At 43.3% G+C, this 22,706-nt stretch overlaps 1 protein-coding gene across 3 annotated transcripts in view; it reads right to left on the bottom strand.

The window, feature by feature from the left end:
* The window catches only part of SAXO1 (stabilizer of axonemal microtubules 1), a 155,192-nt gene that overhangs the window by 52,746 nt on the left and 79,740 nt on the right, over positions 1-22,706 (bottom strand). For all 3 annotated transcript variants that reach the window (XR_011568023.1, XR_011568024.1, XM_070794496.1), the window contains exons 2-3: positions 22,273-22,452; positions 4,909-5,111 (exon numbers count right to left, since the gene is read on the bottom strand). Coding sequence is in view for 1 of the 3 variants with exons in the window: in XM_070794496.1 (XP_070650597.1) it covers positions 4,909-5,111; positions 22,273-22,452 (383 nt within the window). In the remaining 2 variants the exon portion in view is untranslated. The remainder of the gene's footprint in view (positions 1-4,908; positions 5,112-22,272; positions 22,453-22,706) is intronic.

The raw sequence follows: 22,706 nt of genomic DNA, 5'->3' as shown, positions 1-22,706 counted from the left end.
TATTATTCAAAAAACTAGGTTACACATAGGTTACAACTGACACCGAATGACAGATGTTTTCTTTGACTACAAACTGAATTGATTTTAAACCTGAATTTCAGAAAACTATGAAACCTACCCTCAGGTACATATGTAGCCAGAATAAACCCAAAAGGTCTAAGCATGCCTGGTTCAGAACAGTCCTGTTGCCATTTCCTTCAGTCTGTGTAAGTACACTTTTGGTAGGAATGTAAGTTGGTGCAGCCACTAAGAACAGTATGGAGGTTCCTTAAAAAACTAAAAACAGGGCTTCCCTGGTGGCTCAGTGGTAAAGAATCCACCAGCCAATGCAAGAGACATGGGTTCGATCCCTCATCTGGGAAGATCCCACATCCATCTGAGCAATTAAGAGTGTGTGCCAAAATTACTGAGCCTGTGCTCTAGAGCCCAAGAGCCGTAACCACTGAAGCCCACGTGCCCTAGAGCCCATGCCCCACAACAAGAGAAGCCACTGCAGTTAGAAGCCACACACTCAACCGGAGAGCAGCCCCTGCTTGCTGAAACTAGAGAAAAGCCTGCACAGCAGTGAAGACCCAGAACAGTCATAAATAAATAAATAAAAGTATTTTTTAAAAAAGAGTGAGAACGTATCTTTTTGGGGGGAAAAAATGAAAAACAGAGCTGCCATTTGATCCAGCAATCCCACTACCGGGCATGTATCTGGGGAAAAAAAAAAAAAAAACAACAATTTGAAAAGATACATGCACCCTCAATGTTCATTGCAACACTATTTACAACAACCAGGTCATGGAAGCAACCTAAACGTCCACCAACAGAGGAGTGGATAAAGAAGATGTGGTACATGTATACAATGGAGTATTACTCAGCCATAAAAAAAAAAAAAAAAAAACAAAATCATGCCAATTGCAGCAACATGGACGGACCTAGAGATTATCACACTAAGCGAAGCAAGTCAGATAAATACAATATGGTATCACTCATATGTGGAATCTAAATAAAAGCATACAAATAAACTTATCTATAAAATAGAAATAGAATTACAAATGTAGAAAATAAACTGTTACCAGGGGGACAGAGGGAAGGAATAAACTGGAATACTGGGATTGACATATACACACTATTATATATAAAATAGATAACAAAGAAGGACCTACTCTATAGCACAGGGAACTCTACTCAATACTCTGTAATGGCTCATATGGGAAAAGAATCTAAAAAAGAGCGGAGTCGATATATAACTGATTCACTTTGCTGTACAGAAGAAACTAATACTACAGTGTAAATCAACCGTACTTCAATTTAAAAAAAAATGTAAGTCTGTGCCAGCAGACAAATTTCTGGTACCTATTAACTGCTTTTAAAAAAAGAAAATAGGGTTTTCTCAATACTAACTTTCTCAGTAAGGCAAAGTCAGCCATGACTCAGTTTTACCAGTAGAATACTATTCTCTGGTTTGCAGAGGGTAATTTGAGATGTAAATGTTTGGAGAAGGGGAAGAATATGGCAGATTAGATATTTTTTTCTGTGTGTTGATTTTGATGGGGGATTATTTTGCGGGAGGAGAGGAGGGAGATGTCCTTTTAAATAATACCACTGGGATACTCCATCCTTGTCAACCACTAAGGAAAGCGGGGAGTATTTCTCAGCCCTAAATCTCTCCTTGTACCCAGGGCAAGGTGGAGAGGGGAAGCTGAGCTGAGCAGACAGCTGTTCTGAGGAGCCTCTGATTCTGTCAAGACTTGTAAATCCAGGAAGCCCACAGGGAGGATGTAGAGAGGAGAGGATGCGGTCAGATGAGCCCTACCAGAAGCCCTGCCTCCTCACCCATCAAAGGGAAGTGCTCACTTGGGCTCTGTTTTTTTCCTGCCTGCTCAGTGTCCATTTTTTGCCCTCCTATAAACACTGGGATGAAAAGCGAAACAGAGGAGCCCTGCAGAGGCCAAAGTGCCACCCCACAACGTGCCTCATTGGGCTGACTCCTTAATACAACATCTGCCATGGTGCCTGCCTTGTTGAGGGTAACAGACAAAGAAAAAGGCAGACCCCTGCTCTCTTAGAGCCTGCAATCTAGCCAAAGAGACAAACGTTAAACTAAATTACAAAATGAATTACGAAACAAGGTAGGATAAGTCAGCCTTCAAGCACCTTACAGGATGTGTCTGGTCTGGCATGGGGGAAGGTCTGGGGCACCTTCAGAAGGTGTGATGCTTCTGCCCTTTGCAGAAGGATGAGCACTGGAGAGGGGACGGGAGGGTGGCTCTCTAAAGAGGGAAGGGCAGTGCAACATGCCCTGAGACAGAAAAGAAGTGGAGCAAAGCAACTGAAAGCAGCTCCTGTGGCCAGAGTAGAGGGGCTCAGGGAGGAGGAGCAAATCTTTAAGCCAGCAGAGGAGTGGGCAAAGGTGGGGGAGTTTATCCTAAGAACTGGAGTGATTATTTGAAGAGTTTTAGGTAGAGAAGAGGTCAGGTGAGATTTCTATATTCAAAAGATCTCTCTGCTTGCTTTCTGTGGCCAACAGAGATGAACTGATAAGGTTGGAGAGACCCGCAGCTAGGCGTCCAGCAGTACACATGGAGAAGGCAGGGTTTGGTTGTTACCAGGAGGATGCAACAGAAGGACAGAAGAAGAGAGGGGCTGCAGTGATAAAACATGGAATAAGCTGCATGGGAACAGACACAGGAGGGGCTGATGATGATGAGAAGGAAGGTTGAGGCATCAGTGGGCTGGAGGTCCCAGTGAGGCCAAGGATTGTCACAGGGGGAGTAAATACAAGAGCCAAAAGGACCAGATGGTGGAGGGCACGAAGGTGGAGCTGTTTGGGGATTTGACAATGTCCAGAATGTGGCTTGGCAGAAAGTGGCTATGGAAGAGTAAAAGATAATAGATGACACTAAAGAAAGTAAAAGGACAAAAGAAAAGCAAAAGCAGAGATACTCAGCCACATTTAGAATCTTCCAGAATGACAGATTAACAGCTCCTGGAAGGGCTTCAGGAAGATTCTAACATCCCCTCCAGCCTCTCCACCTCCCCATGGCCAAGTGTTAAGCTTGACTAAGCCACTACTGGGGGCTTCCCTGGTGGTCCAATGGTTAAGACTCCACGCTTCCAATGCAGAGTTGCGGGTTAGATCACTGGTTAGGGAACTAAGGGGCTTCCCTGATAGCTCAGTTGGTAAAGAATCCACCTGCGATGCAGGAGACCCCAGTTTGATTCCTGGGTTGGGAAGATTCACTGGAGAAGGGATAGGCTACCCACTCCAGTATTCTTAGGCTTGTCTTGTGGATCAGCTGGTAGATAACCTGCCTGCAATGTGGGAGACCAGGGTTTGATCTCCAGGGACGATCCCCTGGAGAAGGGAAAGGTTACCCAACTCCAGTATTCTGGCCTGGAGAATTCCATGGACTGTATAGTCCATGGGGTTGCAGAGTCAGACACGACTGAGCAACTTTCACTTTCACAGGGAACTAAGATCCCATGTGCTGCATGATGCAGCCAAATTTTTAAAATACCACTATCACCACAGGCACGCAGACATCACAGACATGTGACAGGGACAGTTTTGCGCGTATTCTTAGGGTGACCATGTACATCATAAGCAGCACAGTTACTGATCACAAACCTGGCCTCCACCCATCCCCATGGCATCAGTCCTGTGGCTCGTGCTCCATAGAGTGAATGACTGCTACCTGCTGCACACACCACTCGATACCCTGTCTCTCCTACCAGACTACAAGGTCAAGGTCAGGTCATTATGCTTCCCTCACGGGTCCTAATACCATGCCTGGAATGCAGAAAATGCCCAGTAAAGGAGGAAATTAGCAAAACTAATTTACAAAGTTCAGAGTCAGCACAGTGGTCCTCTTCTGGGTAGGGACGGTAACTAGAAGGGAGTATCGATGCTATACATTTCAATCTGCATCCTGTTTCCATGCGTATTCACTCAAAATTCATTGGTCTAATTTGCCTTTGTACTGTCAGCTATCTGGCAACTCACCAAGGGATTCTCACTTTCCTCTAGAACTTTCCTAAAACTTTTGCAGTCCAATAGGAATTAAAGATGAACAGGTCCTTGCTGGCTATCTATTTTACCTATAGCAAATACAGCACAAGGAACTCTACTCAATATTTTATAATACCTAAATGGGAAAAAAATTGAAAAAGAATAGATATAAGTATACATATAACTGAATCACTTTTCTGTACACCTGAAACTAACACAACATTGTTAATCAACTGCACTCCAATATAAAATAAAAAATTTTTTAAAGATTAAAAGGATTGATGTATTATTCAGGAGGAGGTACTCAGCCCATTAAAAATAATACAATTTTACAAATTCAGTAGTCTCTATATTTGCACATTTTTCTGCATGTTACATTTCCATAATTTTTTAACAAGTGAATGAATCAATCAGTGGTGAAACCCAACTTGGCTTAAACTTGAACTGCTTGCCCAATACAGGATGGGAATGGCAAGCTGAGGCAGGCACTGGTACATATTTTCTGTAGGAGGCCAGATATTAAATGTCTTAGGCCTTGCATGCCATATGATTTCTACCACAGCTATTCAACTTTGCTGCCGAAGCACAAACTTAGCCATAGATAATATAGAAACCCAATGGGAGTGGCTGTGTTCCAACAAAACATACTTATGATGCTGAACTCTGAATTTCATTTAATATTCACATGCCCTAAAGTAAGAGTCTTTCTCATTTTTTTTTAATCATTCAAAAATTTAAAAACCATCCTTACCTCTCCAGCTGCACAGAAACAGGCTGAAGGCCAGATTTGACCACAGAAAAGACTGCCCAGCCCGTGTACTGAGGGCATGTGTGCATAAAACCCATTTCCCAGTCAGCACCCAGGCTCGGCCCATCCTCCCCAACCCCGCCCCTCCAGCCTCTCCCACCTTTGTAAGTAGGCAGACTCTCCATCTTGTCCCCACAAGGGTATTTACTGTCCCGAGGTTTGAAGGGATCAACTCGACAGAGGGGGTAAGGGTTGTAATCTTGTTTATATGTGGTCTGCAGATCCATGTTCTCTTCACTTGGGACGAACGGGTTGGGCTGGTGGATCTTCACTGGTAACACTTTGTGAGGCCCAAAGTCTCTCCTGTAGGAAAATAAGCACATGCCTTGGGAGCCCTTGCCTCAGAATAAGGCTCATGGTTTCCATTCAACCCAATTCTACAGGCGCTTGCTGAGAAGCCATCCTCTCCTCTCTACCGTCACTGCTCTGCCTCCTGTTTCCCACTTTTGACAAAGACATTGCCATTCACTTCTCATTCAGGTTATACACCGTCAAGGGCCAGCCATTCACCAAGTGCGTGCTCCTTACCTCCACCCTGCAGCTCATCGGTTCCTCTTTCCTCCTCAGTTCAGACCCTGACCATTTCCCATGGGTCATGTTATAACCTATAACCTGGGCTTCCTGCATTATTCCCACCACCTGCCACTCTTCTATCCTAGAGAGCCAAAATCAACTTGTCTAAACCCAAAATCTTACCCTTTCACTCCCTAATTTAAAAATCTTCCAGATAAAGCCCAACTTTCTAGCACAGGATGCAAACCTTCCTGGACCTGCCTCGGCCTTCCTCCCTGGCTGCACCCCCCTCCCCTTCCCCCTCATTCCCCACCCCCATCCCACTGCAGCCACCCAGGACCACTGAGAAGGTCTCTCCTGTGCCTGCTGTCTCCACCTTCCTCCCCCAACCTACTCATTGTGGAGCTGACTTCTATTTTTCAGGTCCCCCCACCTCCTTCTCTATGCTCCCAATAGCTCATGCTAATATTTATCTTCTTCCTCTACTTAACCTCATAGAAAACCAAGAAGAAAAGACCAATAAATGCAGACAATGAACCTTTCACTTCTCAGCTCTCTAGCATCAGCACTCCCATTATTTCAGAGTATATGGAAACAATGGAATAGAAAAATCAAGACATTCTATGAAAAACAAGTATCATATACAAATGCATATATATGGAATCTAGAAAAATGGTACAGATGAACCTATTTGCAGGGCAGGACTAAAGTCGCCAACTTAGAAAACAGACACAGGGCAGAGAGGGAAGTGGAGGCGGGCAAGAACTGGGAGAATGCCACTGACCTATATATATATTGTATGTGTGTGTGTGTGTGTAAGTCTCTCAGTCATGTTCAACTCTTTTTGATCCCATGAACTATAGCCCACCAGGCTCCTCTGTCTGTGGAATTTCCCAGGCAAGAATACTGAAGTGGGTGCCATTCCCTTCTCCAGGGGATCTTCCCAACCCAGGGACTGAACCTGGGTCTCCTACATTGCAGGCAGATTCTTTATCTTTTGAGCCACCAGGGGAGTCCATGTGTAAAACAGATAGCTAGTGAGAAGCTGGGTGTGTAACCACAATGAGCTCAGCTCGATGGTCTGTGATGATGTAGAGGGGTGGGAACAGAAGCTCGAGGAGGAGGCAATAAATGTACACGTACAGTTGATTCACTCTGTTGTACAGTTGAAACTAAATGCAACACTGTAAAGCAATTTATACTCCCAACTTAAAAAAGAGAAAAGAAAAAGCATGACACTCTACTATACACTCTCTTCCCAAAGCACCCCACCGTTCTACAAAGACCAAGACACTGCAGCACCACCACCAGCACGAAGTACCCTGGCTCAGCCTGGGCGCCCACTGCCCACCAGCTGCCCAGGGCAAACTCTTCAGCATACATTCCCCTCTTTCTCCGAGAACTTCTGCTTCACACAACAGGCTGTTCTTGCCTGAAACTCATTTATCCAACTGGACAGGGGGAAGGTGGCTTTTCCCTAATGGCACTTCCAAAACGACCTCACCAAGGGAAGGGGAAGGCTTCCGGACAGGAAGACATTGGGCCCAAACACCAGTAAAAACCTACTTCCCCGCCGAAATCTGGAGCAGTGTTACTGAGCCATGCTTGACTAGCAGAGGCAACACGCTCCACTGTAACCTGTCTTGCATGAATTATACATATGGTTGTCAATAAACCCAAACCAGGGACTGAAAGTGCTTGGTGGGAGGGGAGGAAGGAGTTAGGAAGCCGGAGAATTAGTTTCCCTAGGGCTCCAAAGGGGAAACAGGAGATGCTTCAGTTGAACTCCCTGTAACACCCTCTGGGTAGGTTTAAAAATACATCTCAGCAGCAGTTACCGGGCCTGCAGCCTGGGCTCTGTCCCCAGGGGCTCCGTGTTGGCAAATAGCAAGAGGAAGCGCAAAGACCTGAGGCAGCTGACAGCTGACAGTGTAAGTCAGGGTTTATGGAGGGAATGGGCTGAATAAGAACCCAGGGATCAGCTCCCCGCTCCTACTTTTCTAAGCGTGCAAGTGCCTCACACTGATATCTGTTCAAAGCTAAACCAGCTGCAGCAGGGAACTAGGACAGTCAGGCCCCTAGGCTGCCAAGAGAAATGGGAAGGCCCAGAAAACACTGGCTGATAACCAGTTAACTATAAAGTGGCTTTCATCAGAAAGTTTGTGTTCTCGAGGAGGGCTCCCAAGGGGAGGTGGCTCTCCTCATTCCCCAGAGAGCTGGAGTGGGGTTGGAGGCAGCCTGAGACCTTACAGCTCCATACAAACCTGTGTTCACTGATGGCTACCCAAGAGTTCAGCCCTGTTCGCTTCCAAGAACGTGTATCAGAAGATACCAGGTGGCAGGTGATGAGGAACAAAGCTGAATGCCCATGCTGCCCCACAGAGCCCTCCCAAGCCCAGAGCAGCCAGGGGTGCCTTCCTGACATGAGCCCGCCACACCTTGGAACCTGCACACCAAACACGAGACATTCTCTTCTGCTATTACTTCTGCTGTGAAAACCTTCCCACAAGGGCTGCCAGGCTCTATGATAACTAAAATGTACTTAATGCCCCCATTTCCTGCTGCTACAAGGAAAGAAAAAAAAAAAAAAAACAGGACTTCCCTGGTGGCGCAGTGGATAAGAATCCACCTGACAACACAGAGAGTACAGTTCAACCCCTGGTCCAGGGAGATTCCACACGCCTCAGCAGCTAAGCCCATACACCACGACTAACTAAAGCCTTGCTTGCTAGAGCCCGTGCTCTGCAACAAGAGAAAGCCCTGTGCATGGCAATGAAGACCCAACACAGCCAAAAATAAATTTTTAAACAGAAAAGCACAGGTGACTGCCTACAACTAACCTCACCAATTCATGGACTTTTCCTGAAGTTGGTTTCTCAATAGCAAAAGGTGATGTAGCAAAATCCTCATTTACCATGTTCGAGGAATGAAACTGTTAACTGAATCTTCCTCTCCAACACAAAATTCAAGACAGTTTATGAAACATCATCAATGGATTGAATTTACTGATCAGTTATAACCAAGACATATGATCTTGGGGAGGGGAGCAGTGATCTACCTCTGAAGAGAGGAAAGTAGTTTAAACTTTAATTCATTTATCCTCCACCCAAAATTATTTATCATGGCTTAAGAATGAATTGAATCAGAATTTATGTTTCCTCATTATGTTTTTATGTTCAGAACATTTACTGAAATCTATCATTAACCACAACATAACTTCAGGTCCCCAACCTCTCATAATCTTACAGCCTTTAAGTTCATGTAAAAGAAAAATATTTTATCCTTCCCAGAAATTGCTCAAATTTAGTAGGTTGTGTGTTTTTTTTTTAAATAATACTCCCTTCTCTTCCTGGGGTACATTTCCTAGCTCCTGTGCCCATTTTGACTCTGAACCAAGAAAAAAAAATGGTCAAAGATGTTAAGTTTCTTTTAGGTGCACAGTCATAAAAGTTATCTAGTATGGAAAGCCCTGAGTTAAACTCTGAGTTAAGTAAAGGTTAAAGAGAACCTGCTGGGAAGCCAAAACGATTTGACTTCCCATCATTAGGCAAAGTTAAAGGAAGGCATTTGACAAGAGTCTGGCAAGAGGAAGAACATAACATAACAGCTAACCAGAGTCATGAGCCTGGAAGAGGGAAAAGGATATTTTCATTATGATAAAGGGGCTACACAATACTTTGTTCAATCTCTTTTTAATTTTTAAAAAATGTTTAATATTTGTATAATCCTGGCATGCTAGAGAATTTTTTTTTAATCTGGCCATCCCAATTTTCACATGGGATCCCAACCAGGGATCAAACCTATAGCCCCCACATTGGAAAAGTGAAGTCTTAACCACTGGATCACCAGGAAGTCCCTATTTTTAATGTTTAGCCGTGCAAACTTCAGAATTTGTTAATATATCCAAACAGTTGATCATATTAATAAGCAGAAATAATTTTAAGAGCTCCTGCCCAGAAATTAACCCATGCACTTATGATCAATTAATCTACAACAAAGGAACCCAGGATATATACAATGAAGAAAAGACAGTCTCTTCAGTAAGTGGTACTGGGAAAACTGGACACACACATGTAAAAGAATGAAGTTGGAACATTCTCTAACAATACATACAAAAATAAACTCAAAGTGGATTAAAGACCTAAATGTAAGACCAGAAACCGTAACATCCTAGAAGAAAACAATACTCTGACATAAATCATACCAATAGTTTTTTCAATCTGTTTTCAATCTCTCCTAAAGCAAAGGAAATAAAAACAGAAATAAATAAATGGGACCTGATTAAAGTTGAAAGCTTTTATACAGTTCAATGAAATGAAAAGACAACTTACAATATGGGGGAAAATATTTGCAAATGATATGAGCAGTAAGGGGTTAATATCCAACATATATAAACAGCTCATACAACAGAACAAAAAATTGATTATAAAACAGAAGAGCTGAACAGTCAACATTTTCCCAAAGAAGACATGCAGATGGCCAACAGGCACAGAGAAATATGCTCAACATTGCTAATGATCAGGAAAACACAAATAAAAACCACAATGAGATATCACGGCAGACCTGCCAGAATGACTATTATCAAAATGAACGCAAATAACAAATGTCAGAGAGGAAGTAGAATAAAGCGAGCTCTCGTACACTGTTGGTAGGAATGTAAATTGGTGCAGCCACTGTGGAAAACAGTATGTAGGCTTCTCAAAAAGCTAAAAACAGAACTACCATATGACCCAGAAATTCCACTCCTGGGTATATATCTGAAAGAAACAAAAACCCTAATTCAAAATGATACATGCACTTCTAGGTTCATTGCAGCACTACTTAAACAACTGGCAAGATATGGAAGCAACTGAGTGTTCATTAACTAATGAACAGAAATTGTGTGGTGGGTGTATACCACACCTTTTCTGATACATACATACACACACAATGGAATACTACTCAGACATAAAAAAGAATAAAGTTTTGCCATTTGCAATAACATGGACAGACTTGGAGGCTATTATTCTAAAAGAAATAAAACAGAAAAAGAGAAATACTGTGTGATATCACTTACATGTAGAATCTAAAAAATATAACAAACTAGTGAACATAACAAAAAAGAAGCAGACTCAAACCAGTGGTTACCAGAGGTGAGAAAGAGGGAGGGGCAATATAAATAAAAAGAGGATGACATTATAAATAAAAAGTAGGGGATTAAGAGGCGTAAACTATTATGCATAGAAATCTACAAGGATATACTGTACAATACAGTAAAGCTAATATTTTACAATAGCTATAATGAACTATAACCTTTAAAAGTTGTGAATCACGCTTCCCTGGTGGTCCAGTGGTTAAGAATCTGCCTTGCGATGCAGGGGACACAGGTTCTGTCCCTGGTCCTGGAGGATCTCATCACATGCCTCGGAGCAACTAAGCCTGTGTGCCACAGCTGCCGGGCCCACACTCTAGAGCCTGTGCTCTGCAACAAGAGGAGCCACTGCAACAAGAGGGCCGCACACCACACCCAGAGAGCAGACCCCGCTCACCACAACTAGAGAAACGCCCATGCCAGCAATGAAAACAGAGTGCAGCCAAACAGAGAATGTTTTTAAAAAGTTGTGATCACTACATTGTACACTTTTAACCTATATAATAGTATACATCAACTACACTTCAATTCAGGGAAAAAAACAAAGCTCCTCCTCTTGGCCCAAAGGCAATCCTTTCACCTCACCCCCCTAAATCTCCTCCCTCTTTCTCAAGGATCAGTGGTTCCACCTTTTCCTCTTACTGGCTGCTTTGTGTCAGTATTTAAACATGCTTCAGTCTCCCCCATTTTCAAAGAAAAACCATAAACAACCCTCACTGCAGTCCACTCCACATCTCTCCTCTAGAAAGTTATCATTGTTGGTTAGTTGCTAAATTCTGTCCAATCTTTAGCAACCCCAACGCAAAATTCAAGTTAGTTTGTGAAAGAATATCTATGGATTGAATTTACTGATTAGTTGTAACCAAGACAAGTGATCTTGGGGAGGGGGGCAGTGATCTACCTCTGAAGAGAGGAAAGAAGCTTAAAGTTTAATTCATTTATCCTCCAACCAAAAATATTTACTGTGGCTTTAGAGTGAATTGAATTAAAATTATATGTTTCCTCATTATGTTTTTATGTTCAGAACATTTACTGAAACCTATCACTAACCACAACATAACTGCAGGTTATGTTTCGAGGCATGTGAGGTTTCCTCCAATCAGGGATCAAATCCATGTCTCCTGCATTAGCAGGCAGATTCTTTATTGCCTCACACAACCATGTGTGACTACTGGGAAGACCATCAGTTCAGCTCAGTTCAGTCGCTCAGTCATGTCCAACTCTTTGCGACCCCATGAATCACAGCACGCCAAGCCTGCCTGTCCATCACAAACTCCCGGAGTTAACTCAGACTCACGTCCATTGAGTCAGTGATGCCATCCAGTCATTTCATCCTCTGTCGTCCCATTCTCTTCCTGCCCCCAATCCCTCCCAGCATCAGAATCTTTTCCAATGAGTCAACTCTTCGCATGAGGTGGCCAAAGTACTAGAGTTTCAGCTTTAGCATCATTCCTTCCAAAGAAATCCCAGGGCTGATCTCCTTCAGAATGGACTGGTTGCATCTCCTTGCAGTCCAAGGGACTCTCAAGCATCTTCTCCAACACCACAGTTCAAAAGCATCAGTTCTTCGGTGCTCAGCTTTCTTCACAGTCCAACTCTCAAATCCATACATGACCACAGGAAAAACCATAGCCTTGACTAGACAGACCTTTGTTGGCAAAGTAATGTCTCTGCTTTTCAATATGCTATCTAGGTCGGTCATAACTTGTCTTCCAAGGAGTAAGCGTCTTTTAATTTCATGGCTGCAGTCACCATCTGCAGTAATTTTGGAGCCCAAAAATATAAAGTCTGACACTGTTTCCACTGTTTCCCCATCTATTTCCCATGAAGTGGTGGGACCGGATGCCATGATCTTCGTTTTCTGAACGTTGAGTTTTAAGCCAACTTTTTCACTCTCCACTTTCACCTTCATCAAGAGGCTTTTTAGTTCCTCTTCACTTTCTGCCATAAGAGTGGTGTCATCTGCATATCTGAGGTTATTGATATTTCTCCTGGCAATCTTGATTCCAGCTTGTGCTTCTTCCAGCCCAGCGTTTCTCATGATGTACTTACTCTGCATAGAAGTTAAATAAGCAGGGTGACAATATACAGCCTTGATGTACTCCTTTTCCTATTTGGAACCAGTCTGTTGTTCCATGTCCAGTTCTAACTGTTGCTTCCTGACCTGCATACAGGTTTCTCAAGAGGCAGGGCAGGTGGTCTGGTATGCCCATCTCTTTCAGAATTTTCCACAGTTTATTGTGATCCACACAGTCAAAGGCTTTGGCATAGTCGATAAAGCAGAAATAGATGTTTTTCTGGAACTCTCTTGCTTTTTCCATGATCCAGCGGATGTTGGCAATTTGATCTCTGGTTCCTCTGCTTTTTCTAAAACCAGCTTGAACATCAGGAAGTTCACGGTTCACGTATTGCTGAAGCCTGGCTTGGAGAATTTTGAGCATTACTTTACTAGCGTGTGAGATGAGTGCAATTGTGCGGTAGTTTGAGCATTCTTTGGCATTGCCTTTCTTTGGGATTGGAATGAAAACTGACCTTTTCCAGTCCTGTGGCCACTGCTGAGTCTTCCAAATTTGCTGGCATATTCAGTGTAGCACTTTCACAGCATCATCTTTCAGGATTTGGAATAGCTCAACTGGAATTCCATCACCTCCACTAGCTTTGTTCATAGTGATGCTTTCTAAGGCCCACTTGACTTCACATTCCAGGATATCTGGCTCTAGGTGAGTGATAACACCATCGTGATTATATGGGTTGTGAAGATCTTTTTGTACAGTTCTTCTGTGTATTCTTGCCACCTCTTCTTAATATCTTCTGCTTCTGTTAGGTCCATACCATTTCTGTCCTTTATCGAGTCCATCTTTGCATGAAATGTTCCCTTGGTATCTCTGATTGTCTTGAAGAGATCTCTAGTCTTTCCCATTCTGTTGTTTTCCTCTATTTCTTTTAGAGGAAGACCATAGCCCTTGACTATACGGATCTTTGTCAGCAGCGTAATGTCTCTGCTTTTCAACACACTGTCCAGGTTTGTCATCACTTTTCTACCAAGAAGCAATCGTCTTCCGATGTCATGGCTACAGACACCATCTGCAGGGATTTTGGAGCCCAAGAATAGGAAATCAGTCACTACTTCTACCTTTTCCCCTTCAATTTGCCATCCGGTAATGGGGTCGGATGCCATGATCTTAGATTTTTTTAAGTCTTAGTCTTAAGTTGGCTCTTTCACCCTCCTCCTTCACCCTCATCAAGAGGCTCATTAGTTCCTCTGTTTTCTGCCATTAAAGTGGTATCATCCACATACCTGAGGTTGTTGATGTTTCTCCTGCCTATCGTGATTCCAGCTTGTAACTCATCCTGCCCGGCATTTCTCATAATGTGCTCAGCATATAGGTTAAACAGAGTAACAGCAGACAGCCTTTTCATACTCCTTTCTTGATCTTGAATCAATCAACTGTTCCATACCAAGTTCTAACTGTTGCTTCTTGACCCACATACAAGTTTCTCAGGAGACAGATAAGATGGTCTGGAATTCCCATGTCTTTAGGAGCTTTCCACAGTTTGCCATGATACACACAGTCAAAGGCTTTAGTGTAGTCGATGAAACAGAGATAGATGTTTTTCTGAAATTTCCTTGCTTTTTCTATAGTGCAGCAAATGCTAGCAATTTGATCTCCAGTTCCTCTTCCTTTTCTAAACCCATCTTGGACATCAGGAAGCTCTTGGTTCACATCATGCTGAAGCCTAGTATGCAAGGTATTAAGCATGACCTTACTAGCCTGGGAAATGAGTGCAACTGTCCAGTGGTTAGCACATTCTTTGGTACTACCTTTCTAGGGAAGTGGAAAGAGGATTGACCTTTTCTGGTCCTGTGGCCACTCCTGGGTTGTCCAGACTTGCTGACAGTTCAGTTCAGTTGCTCGGTTGTGTTCGACTCTTTGCGACCCCATGAACAGCAACACACCAGGGCTCCCTGTCCATCACCAACTCCAGGAGTCCACCCAAACCCAGGTACATCGAGTCAGTGATGCCATCCAACCATCTCATCCTCTGTCGTCCCCTTCTCCTCCTGCCCTCAATCTTTCCCAGCATCAGGGTCTTTTCAAATGAGTCAGCTCTTCATATCAGGTGGCCAAAGTATTGGAGTTTCAGCTTCAACATCAGTCCTTCCAAAGAAATCCCAGGGCTGATCTCCTTCAGAATGGACTGGTTGGATCTCCTTGCAGTCCAAGGGACTCTCAAGCATCTTCTCCAACACCACAGTTCAAAAGCATCAATTCTTCAGCACTCAGCTTTCTTTACAGTCCAACTCTCAAATCCATACATAACTACTGGAAAAACCATAGCCTTGACTAGATGGACCTTTGTTGGCAAAGTCATGTCTCTGCTTTTTAATATGCTGTCTAGATCGGTCATAACTTTCCTTCCAAGGAGTAAGCATCTTTTAATTTCATGGCTACAATCAACATCTGCAGTGATTCTGGAGCCCAGAAAAATAAAGTCAGCCACTGTTTCCACTGTTTCCCCATCTATTTCCCATGAAGTGATGGGACCGGATGCCATGATCTTCGTTTGCTGAATGTTGAGCTTTAAGCCAACTTTTTCACTCTCCTCTTTCACTTTCATCAAGAGGCTTTTGAGTTCCTCTTCACTTTCTGCCATAAGGGTGGTGTCATCTGCATATCTGAGGTTATTGATATTTCTCCCGGCAATCTTGATTCCAGCTTGTGCTTCTTCCAGCCCAGCGTTTCTCATGATGTGCTCTGCATAGAAGTTAAATAAGCAGGGTGACAATACACAGCCTTGATGTACTCCTTTTCCCATTTGGAACCAGTCTGTTGTTCCATGTCCAGTTCTAACTGTCGCTTCCTGACCTGCATACAGGTTTCTCAAGAGGCAGGTCAGGTGGTCTGGTATGCCCATCTCTTTCAGAATTTTCCACAGTTTATTGTGACCCACATAGTCAAAGGCTTTGGCATAGTCAATAAAGCAGAAACAGATGTTTTTCTGGAACTCTTTTGCTTTTTCCATGATCCAGTGGATGTTGGCAATTTGATCTCTGGTTCTTCTGCCTTTTCTAAAACCAGCTTGAACATCTGGACGTTCACGGTTCACGTATTGCTGAAGCCTGGCTTGGAGAATTTTGAGCATTACTTTACTAGTGTGGGAAATGAGTGCAATTGTGCAGTAGTTTGAGCATTCTTTGGCATTGCCTTTCTTTGGGATTGGAATGAAAACTGACCTTTTCCAGTCCTGTGGCCACTGCTGAGTTTTCCAAATCTGCTGACATACTGAGTGCAGCACTTTCACAGCATCATTTTTCAGGATTTGAAATAGTGCAACTGGAATTCCATCACTTCCACTAGCTTTGTTTGTAGTGATGCTTCCTAAGCCCCAGTTGACTTCACATTCCAGGATATCTGGCTCTAGGTGAGTGATCACACCATCGTGGTTATCTGGGTCATAAAGATCTTTTTTGCATAGTTCTTCTGTGTATTCTTGCCACCTCTTCTTAATATCTTCTGCTTCTGTTAGGTCCATACCATTTCTGTCCTTTTTTGTGCCCGTCTTTCATGAAATGTTCCCTTGGTATCTCTAATTTTCTTGAAGAGGTCTCTAGTCTTTCCCATTCTATTGCTTTCTTCTATTTCTTTGCACTGATCACTGAGAAAGGCTTTCTTATCTCTCCTTGCTATTCTTTGGAACTTTGCATTCAAATGGGTATATCTTTTGTCTCCAGAGGTGAGAAAGTATATCCCCATTGGGATAACTCTGAGTAAAGAAATACGTATTTGAACAGGAAGTGTGTAATATTCAATAGGTAGGAAAAGACACAAGCCTACTACCAACTTTATTGCTTCTCTCCTGGCTTTTTGGAACAGATTCCAAAAGCCCTTCCCCAGACTTCCCTGGTGGCACAGTAGATAAGAATCTACCTGCGAGTGCAGGGGACATGGGTTCGATCCCTGGCCCAGGAAGATTCCACATGCCACAGAACAACTAGGCCCAGGTGCCACAACCACTGAGCCTATGTGCCTAGAGCCTGTGCTCCACAGCAAGAGAAGCACCACAGTGAGAACCCACGCACCGCAACTAGAGAGTAGCCCCCGGCCTCTGCAACTAGAGAAAGCCTGCACACAGCAACAATGACCCAGTGCTATCAAAAATAAGCAAACATAAGATCTTTCCCTTTTAGCTCTTCCTCTTTACTCCTCCACTTACTAAGGAGTCTTGTCAGTAAACACAGGAATCCGTGCCACTTCCTACCCTTTTCCCTGCAGCCAAATTCATCATGTGAACTCAATTTTACCCACCCCCCTGCACCTCTATCTCCCCCTACCCACAGCCCCACTCCCTTTAGAATAAAGGTCTAATACCATCTTGAAGACCCACGTCTTTCTTCTGAGGTTATTCACTTTGCTCATCTTCAGGGATCTCCCTTAGCTAACAAAACAATGTCCAAAAATGCGGCCCAAGTGCCTAACGTGGTGACATGCCTAAGAGGAAACAAGGCTTGAAGTACAAACCTTTTGTTCATAAATTGATCTCAGGTCTATCCAGACTAAAGGCAGATCCTCTGTGAGAGAATTACCAAAGGGCTGCAAGAAATGACTCAATATCAAGAAGGGATGAAAAGCAAAAACGAATATTTGCCTCATGGCACCTGCTGTAAATCCCCAAGATTTACAGTCAGTAAGAGTGGTGTGCAGCTGCAATCATGCCTCATGCTGGGATGATAACTGTTCTAGAAACCAGCTGGTTTTTGTGTCTGGGCTTCATCACCAGACCCAGACAAGCCTCGGGCCATCTGACTTTATCATGCAGCAGGTGGCATGTCACGCAGTCCCACGTCCAACTTCAGAAACTAAGCCAGGTCTGCCTTTACATAGCAAAGTGGGTCAGACATTCTGACCACCATATTCCAAGGGCAGAAGGATGACAACCTGCAGACAGAGAGGTGTCAGACACAAGGCCGACCCACCCCTTCCTCACCGACCTCTGGTGGAGCACCTAGATGACAACATCTCCACATTTCCCTGTGGGGAATGGTTTTATGTATTCACAGATATGGACCAGAGTCTCTGCTGAGTTTACAAGGTTCAGAAAAGATGGTTAGTAAAATCTTGATTTTTGTTGATTTATGTCAGTAAAATTCCACCAAAGCTATTAAAAAAAAAAAAAAAAAGGCATCCTGATAGTGGCATGGTTGTTTTGTTTGTTTTTTTCATTCTACAAAAATGTACCCACCAGGGCAGGCATGGGACTGAGAAATGATGAAACTGAGGGATGGGGGAGAGAAGAGATGCCTTCTGCTCATCTCCCCCTTAGTCCTCTTTCTAGGGAAGAAAATAAAGGAGAGGAGAAAGGTATTTCTGTTCTTTTTCCTTCCCATGGGTAACCATGATCCTGCCACTTCTTGTTTTCAAGGTCTTTATGATCATAATAAGTTGTTTTGGAAATTCTTTTACTATCTGCATTCCTCCACTTTGGCCACATCTTAACATGAAAGATTTTATTATTCTGGCCTTGGCAGGGACAGAGAGGATTTCTGGATGATATGTTTATTGTTACAAGTGACACAAGGCAAGGATAATTTAAAACAGGTCAAAGGGCTAGTTTTTGTTTTGCAAGGAAGGAGAGCATATGGGGGAGGGGGCATGATGGGGAGGAGAAAGGGAATGTGGGGCTCCATTGGGGGCTCATAGCTCAGGGATGGGGCAGGACTACTGATCCAGAGAAAAGGCTTGTCCTCATTCTCCTGAGCTTGAGGGTAACAAACAAAAAGCATCCTTCAACATCCAGCCCTCCAAGGATTCAAATATTTCCAGGACAATATATGAAGCCTCTCTGTACTCTACATTCCATGAGGCACTCTTTATACTTGGTATAAAGAGAAATGAAGACTAACCTCTTAAAACCATATGTAATATTCACAAGCCATTGTGAATACTGCTCTTATCCTTTCCTACCAACTGTGAATACTGCTCTTATCATTTCCTACCAACTACATGTCTGTTATATACAAGCCTAGTTCTTTTCATGAGTAGCCACCATAGATTCTTCAAATGAAAAGCAACATTCGAGAATGTTCCACTTCTCTCTCTTGTTGAGGTATTTCAATTAAGTCAGTTCAGTTGCTCAGTCATGTCCAACTCTTTGTGACTCCATGAATCGCAGCACACCAGGCCTCCCTGTCCATCACCAACTCCCGGAGTTCACTCAGACTCACGTCCATCGAGTCAGGGATGCCATCCAGCCATCTCATCCTCTGTCGTCCCCTTCTCCTCCTGCCCCCAATCCCTCCCAGGATCAGGGTCTTTTTCAATGAGTCAACTCTTCGCATGAGGTGGCCAAAGTACTGGAGTTTCAGCTTTAGCATCATTCCTTCCAAAGAAATCCCAGGGCTGATCTCCTTAGGATGGACTGGTTGGATCTCCTTGCAGTCCAAGGGACTCTCAAACGTCTTCTCCAACACCACAGTTCAAAGCCATCACTTCTTCGGCACTCAGCTTTCTTCACAGTCCAACTCTCACATCCATACATGACCACAGGAAAAACCATAGCCTTGACTAGATGGACCTTTGTTGGCAAAGTAATGTCTCTGCTTTTCAATATGCTATCTAGGTTGGTCATAACTTTCCTTCCAAGAAGTAAGTGTCTTTTAATTTCATGGCTGCAGTCACCATCTGCAGTGATTTTGGAGCCCCAAAAATAAAGTCTGACACTGTTTCCACTGTTTCCCCACCTATTTCCCATGAGGCCATGATCTTTGTTTTTTGAACGTTGAGCTTTAAGCCAACTTTTTCACTCTCCTCTTTCACTTTCATCAAGAGGCTTTTTAGTTCCTCTTCACTTTCTGCCATAAGGGTGGTGTCATCTGCATATCTGAGGTTATTGATATTTCTCCTGGCAATCTTGATTCCAGCTTGTGCTTCTTCCAGCCCAGCGTTTCTCATGATGTACTCTACATAGAAGTTAAATAAGCAGGGTGACAATATACAGCCTTGATGTACTCCTTTTCCTATTTGGAACCAGTCCGTTGTTCCATGTCCAGTTCTAACTGTCGCTTCCTGACCTGCATACAGGTTTCTCAAGAGGCAGGTCAGGTGGTCTGGTATTCTCATCTCTTTCAGAATTTTTCACAGTTTATTGTGACCCACACAGTCAAGAGCTCTGGCATAGTCAATAAAGCAGAAATAGATGTTTTTCTGGAACTCTCTTGCTTTTTCCATGATCCAGTGATGTTGGCAATTTGATCTCTGGTTCCTCTGCTTTTTCTAAAACCAGGTTGAACATCTGGAAGTTCATGGTTCACATATTGCTGAAGCCTGGCTTGGAGAATTTTGAGCATTACTTTACTAGCGTGTGAGATGAGTGCAATTGTGCGGTAGTTTGAGCATTCTTTGGCATTACCTTTCTTTGGGATTGGAATAAAAACTTACCTTTTCCAGTCCTGTGGCCACTGCTGAGTTTTCCAAATTTGCTGGCATATTGCATGCAGCACTTTCACAGCATCATCTTTCAGGATTTGAAATAGCTCAACTGAAATTCCATCACCTCCACTAGCTTTGTTCGTAGTGATGCTTTCTAAGGCCCACTTGACTTCACATTCCAGGATGTCTAGCTCTAGGTGAGTGATCACACCATCAAGATTATCTTGGTCATGAAGATCTTTTTTGTACAGTTCTTCTGTGTATTCTTGCCACCTCTTAATACCTTCTGCTTCTGTTAGGTCCATACTGTTTCTGTCCTTTATCGAGTCCATCTTTGCATGAAATATTCCTGTGGTATCTCTAATTTTCTTGAAGAGATCTCTAGTCTTTCCCATTCTGTTGTTTTCCTCTATTTCTTTGCATTGATCACTGAAGAAGGCTTTCTTATCTCTTCTTGGTATTCTTTGGAACTCTGCATTCAGATGTTTATATCTTTCCTTTTCTCCTTTGCTTTTCACTTCTCTTCTTTTCACAGCTATTTGTAAGGCCTCCTCAGACAGCCATTTTGCTTTTTTGCATTTCTTTTCCGTGGGGATGGTCTTGATCCCTGTCTCCTGTACAATGTCACGAACCTCAATCCATAGTTCATCAGGCACTCTATCAGATCTATTCCCTTAAGTCTATTCCTCACTTCCACTGTATAATCATAAGGAATTTGATTTAGGTCATATCTGAATGGTCTAGTGGTTTTCCCTACCTTCTTCAATTTACGTCTGAATTTGGCAATAAGGAGTTCATGGTCTGAGCCACAGTCAGGTCCTGGTCTTGTTTTTGTTGACTGTATAGAGCTTCTCCATCTTTGGCTGCAAAGAATATAATCAATCTGATTTCAGTGTTGACCATCTGGTGATGTCCATGTATAGAGTCTTCTCTTGTGTTGTTGGAAGAGGGTGTTGAGGTCTTTAGATTCTTAGAAACAAAGGATGCTGTTTTCTTGGTAAAATGAAGCCCAAACCTTAAGGTTTATGTTGTTTAGTAAGTCATAGGTTGAAAAGTCGGTTGCACAGATTACATTTTTTTCCATGAATCAGGATCCAGAAACCCTGTGCTTAAATGAAATCATTTAATATAACTACTCAGCATAAAGGTGGCCTGATTCAAGAATCAGATAGGACCCTTGACTCCCTCCCATTCTCAAACTGCCTCTGTCCACCAGTTCCCACTAAGTCCAGGGATCACTTGGCTTTGACCTTGCCTTGTGGGTCTTTTCTATCCCATCACCCAGACATGGACTTCTTCCTTTGGATATACAAGATAAGCAGCATTTAGTACATGCCTCCAACCCATGTTTTCAACAGAGGATGTTTCCAGGCCTATCCTGGAGGAAACCCGGAGGCAGAAGGAATGGTGTTCTGCTTAGTCTCCCATCTGGGACCTTTATCAGAAAAGCACAAAATTGCAAAGGTGGGGGCAGCATGCAATAGGAAGAAAATTTACCAGATCTTGAAAACCTATAATGTGTGGGCATCATACTAGGCCTATTTCATCTCCACTGCACAGCAGTGCTGCCCCTTAGGGATGAGGATCATCAGAGGCAGAGAAGGCATCCAGCTCTCAGGTCTTATCTGGGGACTAAGCTATATAACCTGAAACACCACTCAAGTAACTCCAAGGTGTTGGTACTCCTCTGGGTCACAGGTCAGAGGTCACTCAATGAGTTGTCAACAGCCCGATTCTGTGAGAGCCTTGCAACGCAACGTGTAGAACAATCCTGAGATTGACCATGTGTCCCCACCCCCTCAATACAGATAACCCTGCGGCCCTGATACATTGAGCCACGGGGCTCAGGCTCTGTACAGAGCTGGACCTCAAGAATCAGAGTTTCTAAGTCAAGAGTAATTTAAAAGGAAATATTCTTTGTTTATATTCTTGATGTATGTTTAAGGGGACCTCAATTCAAAATCTATAGCATAACTTCAAAAACGCTCCAGTTCTCTTTCACCACTACCAACATCACTACCACCACCCAAGCTGAACTGGAGCTTATGTGCAAAAGCCCCAAACTCCTTTTTCTGCAGCAGCCCTCACCCCTTTCAAGTTATTATTTCCCTTTAATACTTTAAGCCTTTCCTTGTAGATCAATTTGCAATTTCTGCCCCATGGCCCCACCCCTGCCCCAGCCCCAAGCAAGAATCCTTGCTCGCTAAAAAAGGGCTGGGGAAAACTAAACTGGCTAATAAATGCAGGGTTTTCTTTCAGAGATTCTCTGAGTAAGTTAACATTAAGGCATTCATAGCATGTATTGATAGTGCACAGTAATGCAGTATTGAACATTAGGTTAATGTACGTTACTCCATCAGTGTGCACTCATGCATTCACACCATGCCCTCACCTCGATGTGGTCAGGCCTTCCATCGGCGTGCATGCTCTCTGGTAATCCATCTTGGGCTTGAAGGACTCTCTGGGCAGGTAAGAGTGATAGACAGGGTAGTTCTCGGTATATTCGGAGAGAAGACATGGTTTCTCTGTTTTATCATAAATCTTGGTAGGGAGGTGTGGACAATGATGCCGCCTAGTTAAAAAAGAAAAATGGAACAGGAGGTTGGTTACCTTCTTGCGAAGAATACGTTCAGGCTGCTACCTACTCAAAATGTGACCCAGAGTATAGAATCATGACAGCCAACATTGAAAGCAGGAGTTTAACCCTTCTTTTTCTCTACTGAACTATATGGAGTGGCCAGAATTTTTTAAATGATCTATAACTGCAATTGGTTAATTGTCAAAATTCCTTGGATCATAACGTTACAAAAGCATAGCTGATGACCA

This window comes from Bos indicus, chromosome 8 (genome assembly GCF_029378745.1).
Source record: "Bos indicus isolate NIAB-ARS_2022 breed Sahiwal x Tharparkar chromosome 8, NIAB-ARS_B.indTharparkar_mat_pri_1.0, whole genome shotgun sequence".
In the NCBI taxonomy this organism is placed as follows: Eukaryota; Metazoa; Chordata; class Mammalia; order Artiodactyla; family Bovidae; genus Bos; species Bos indicus.
The sequence above is the reverse complement of the archived record's forward strand: the minus strand, read 5'-3'. Positions and strand labels throughout refer to the sequence as shown.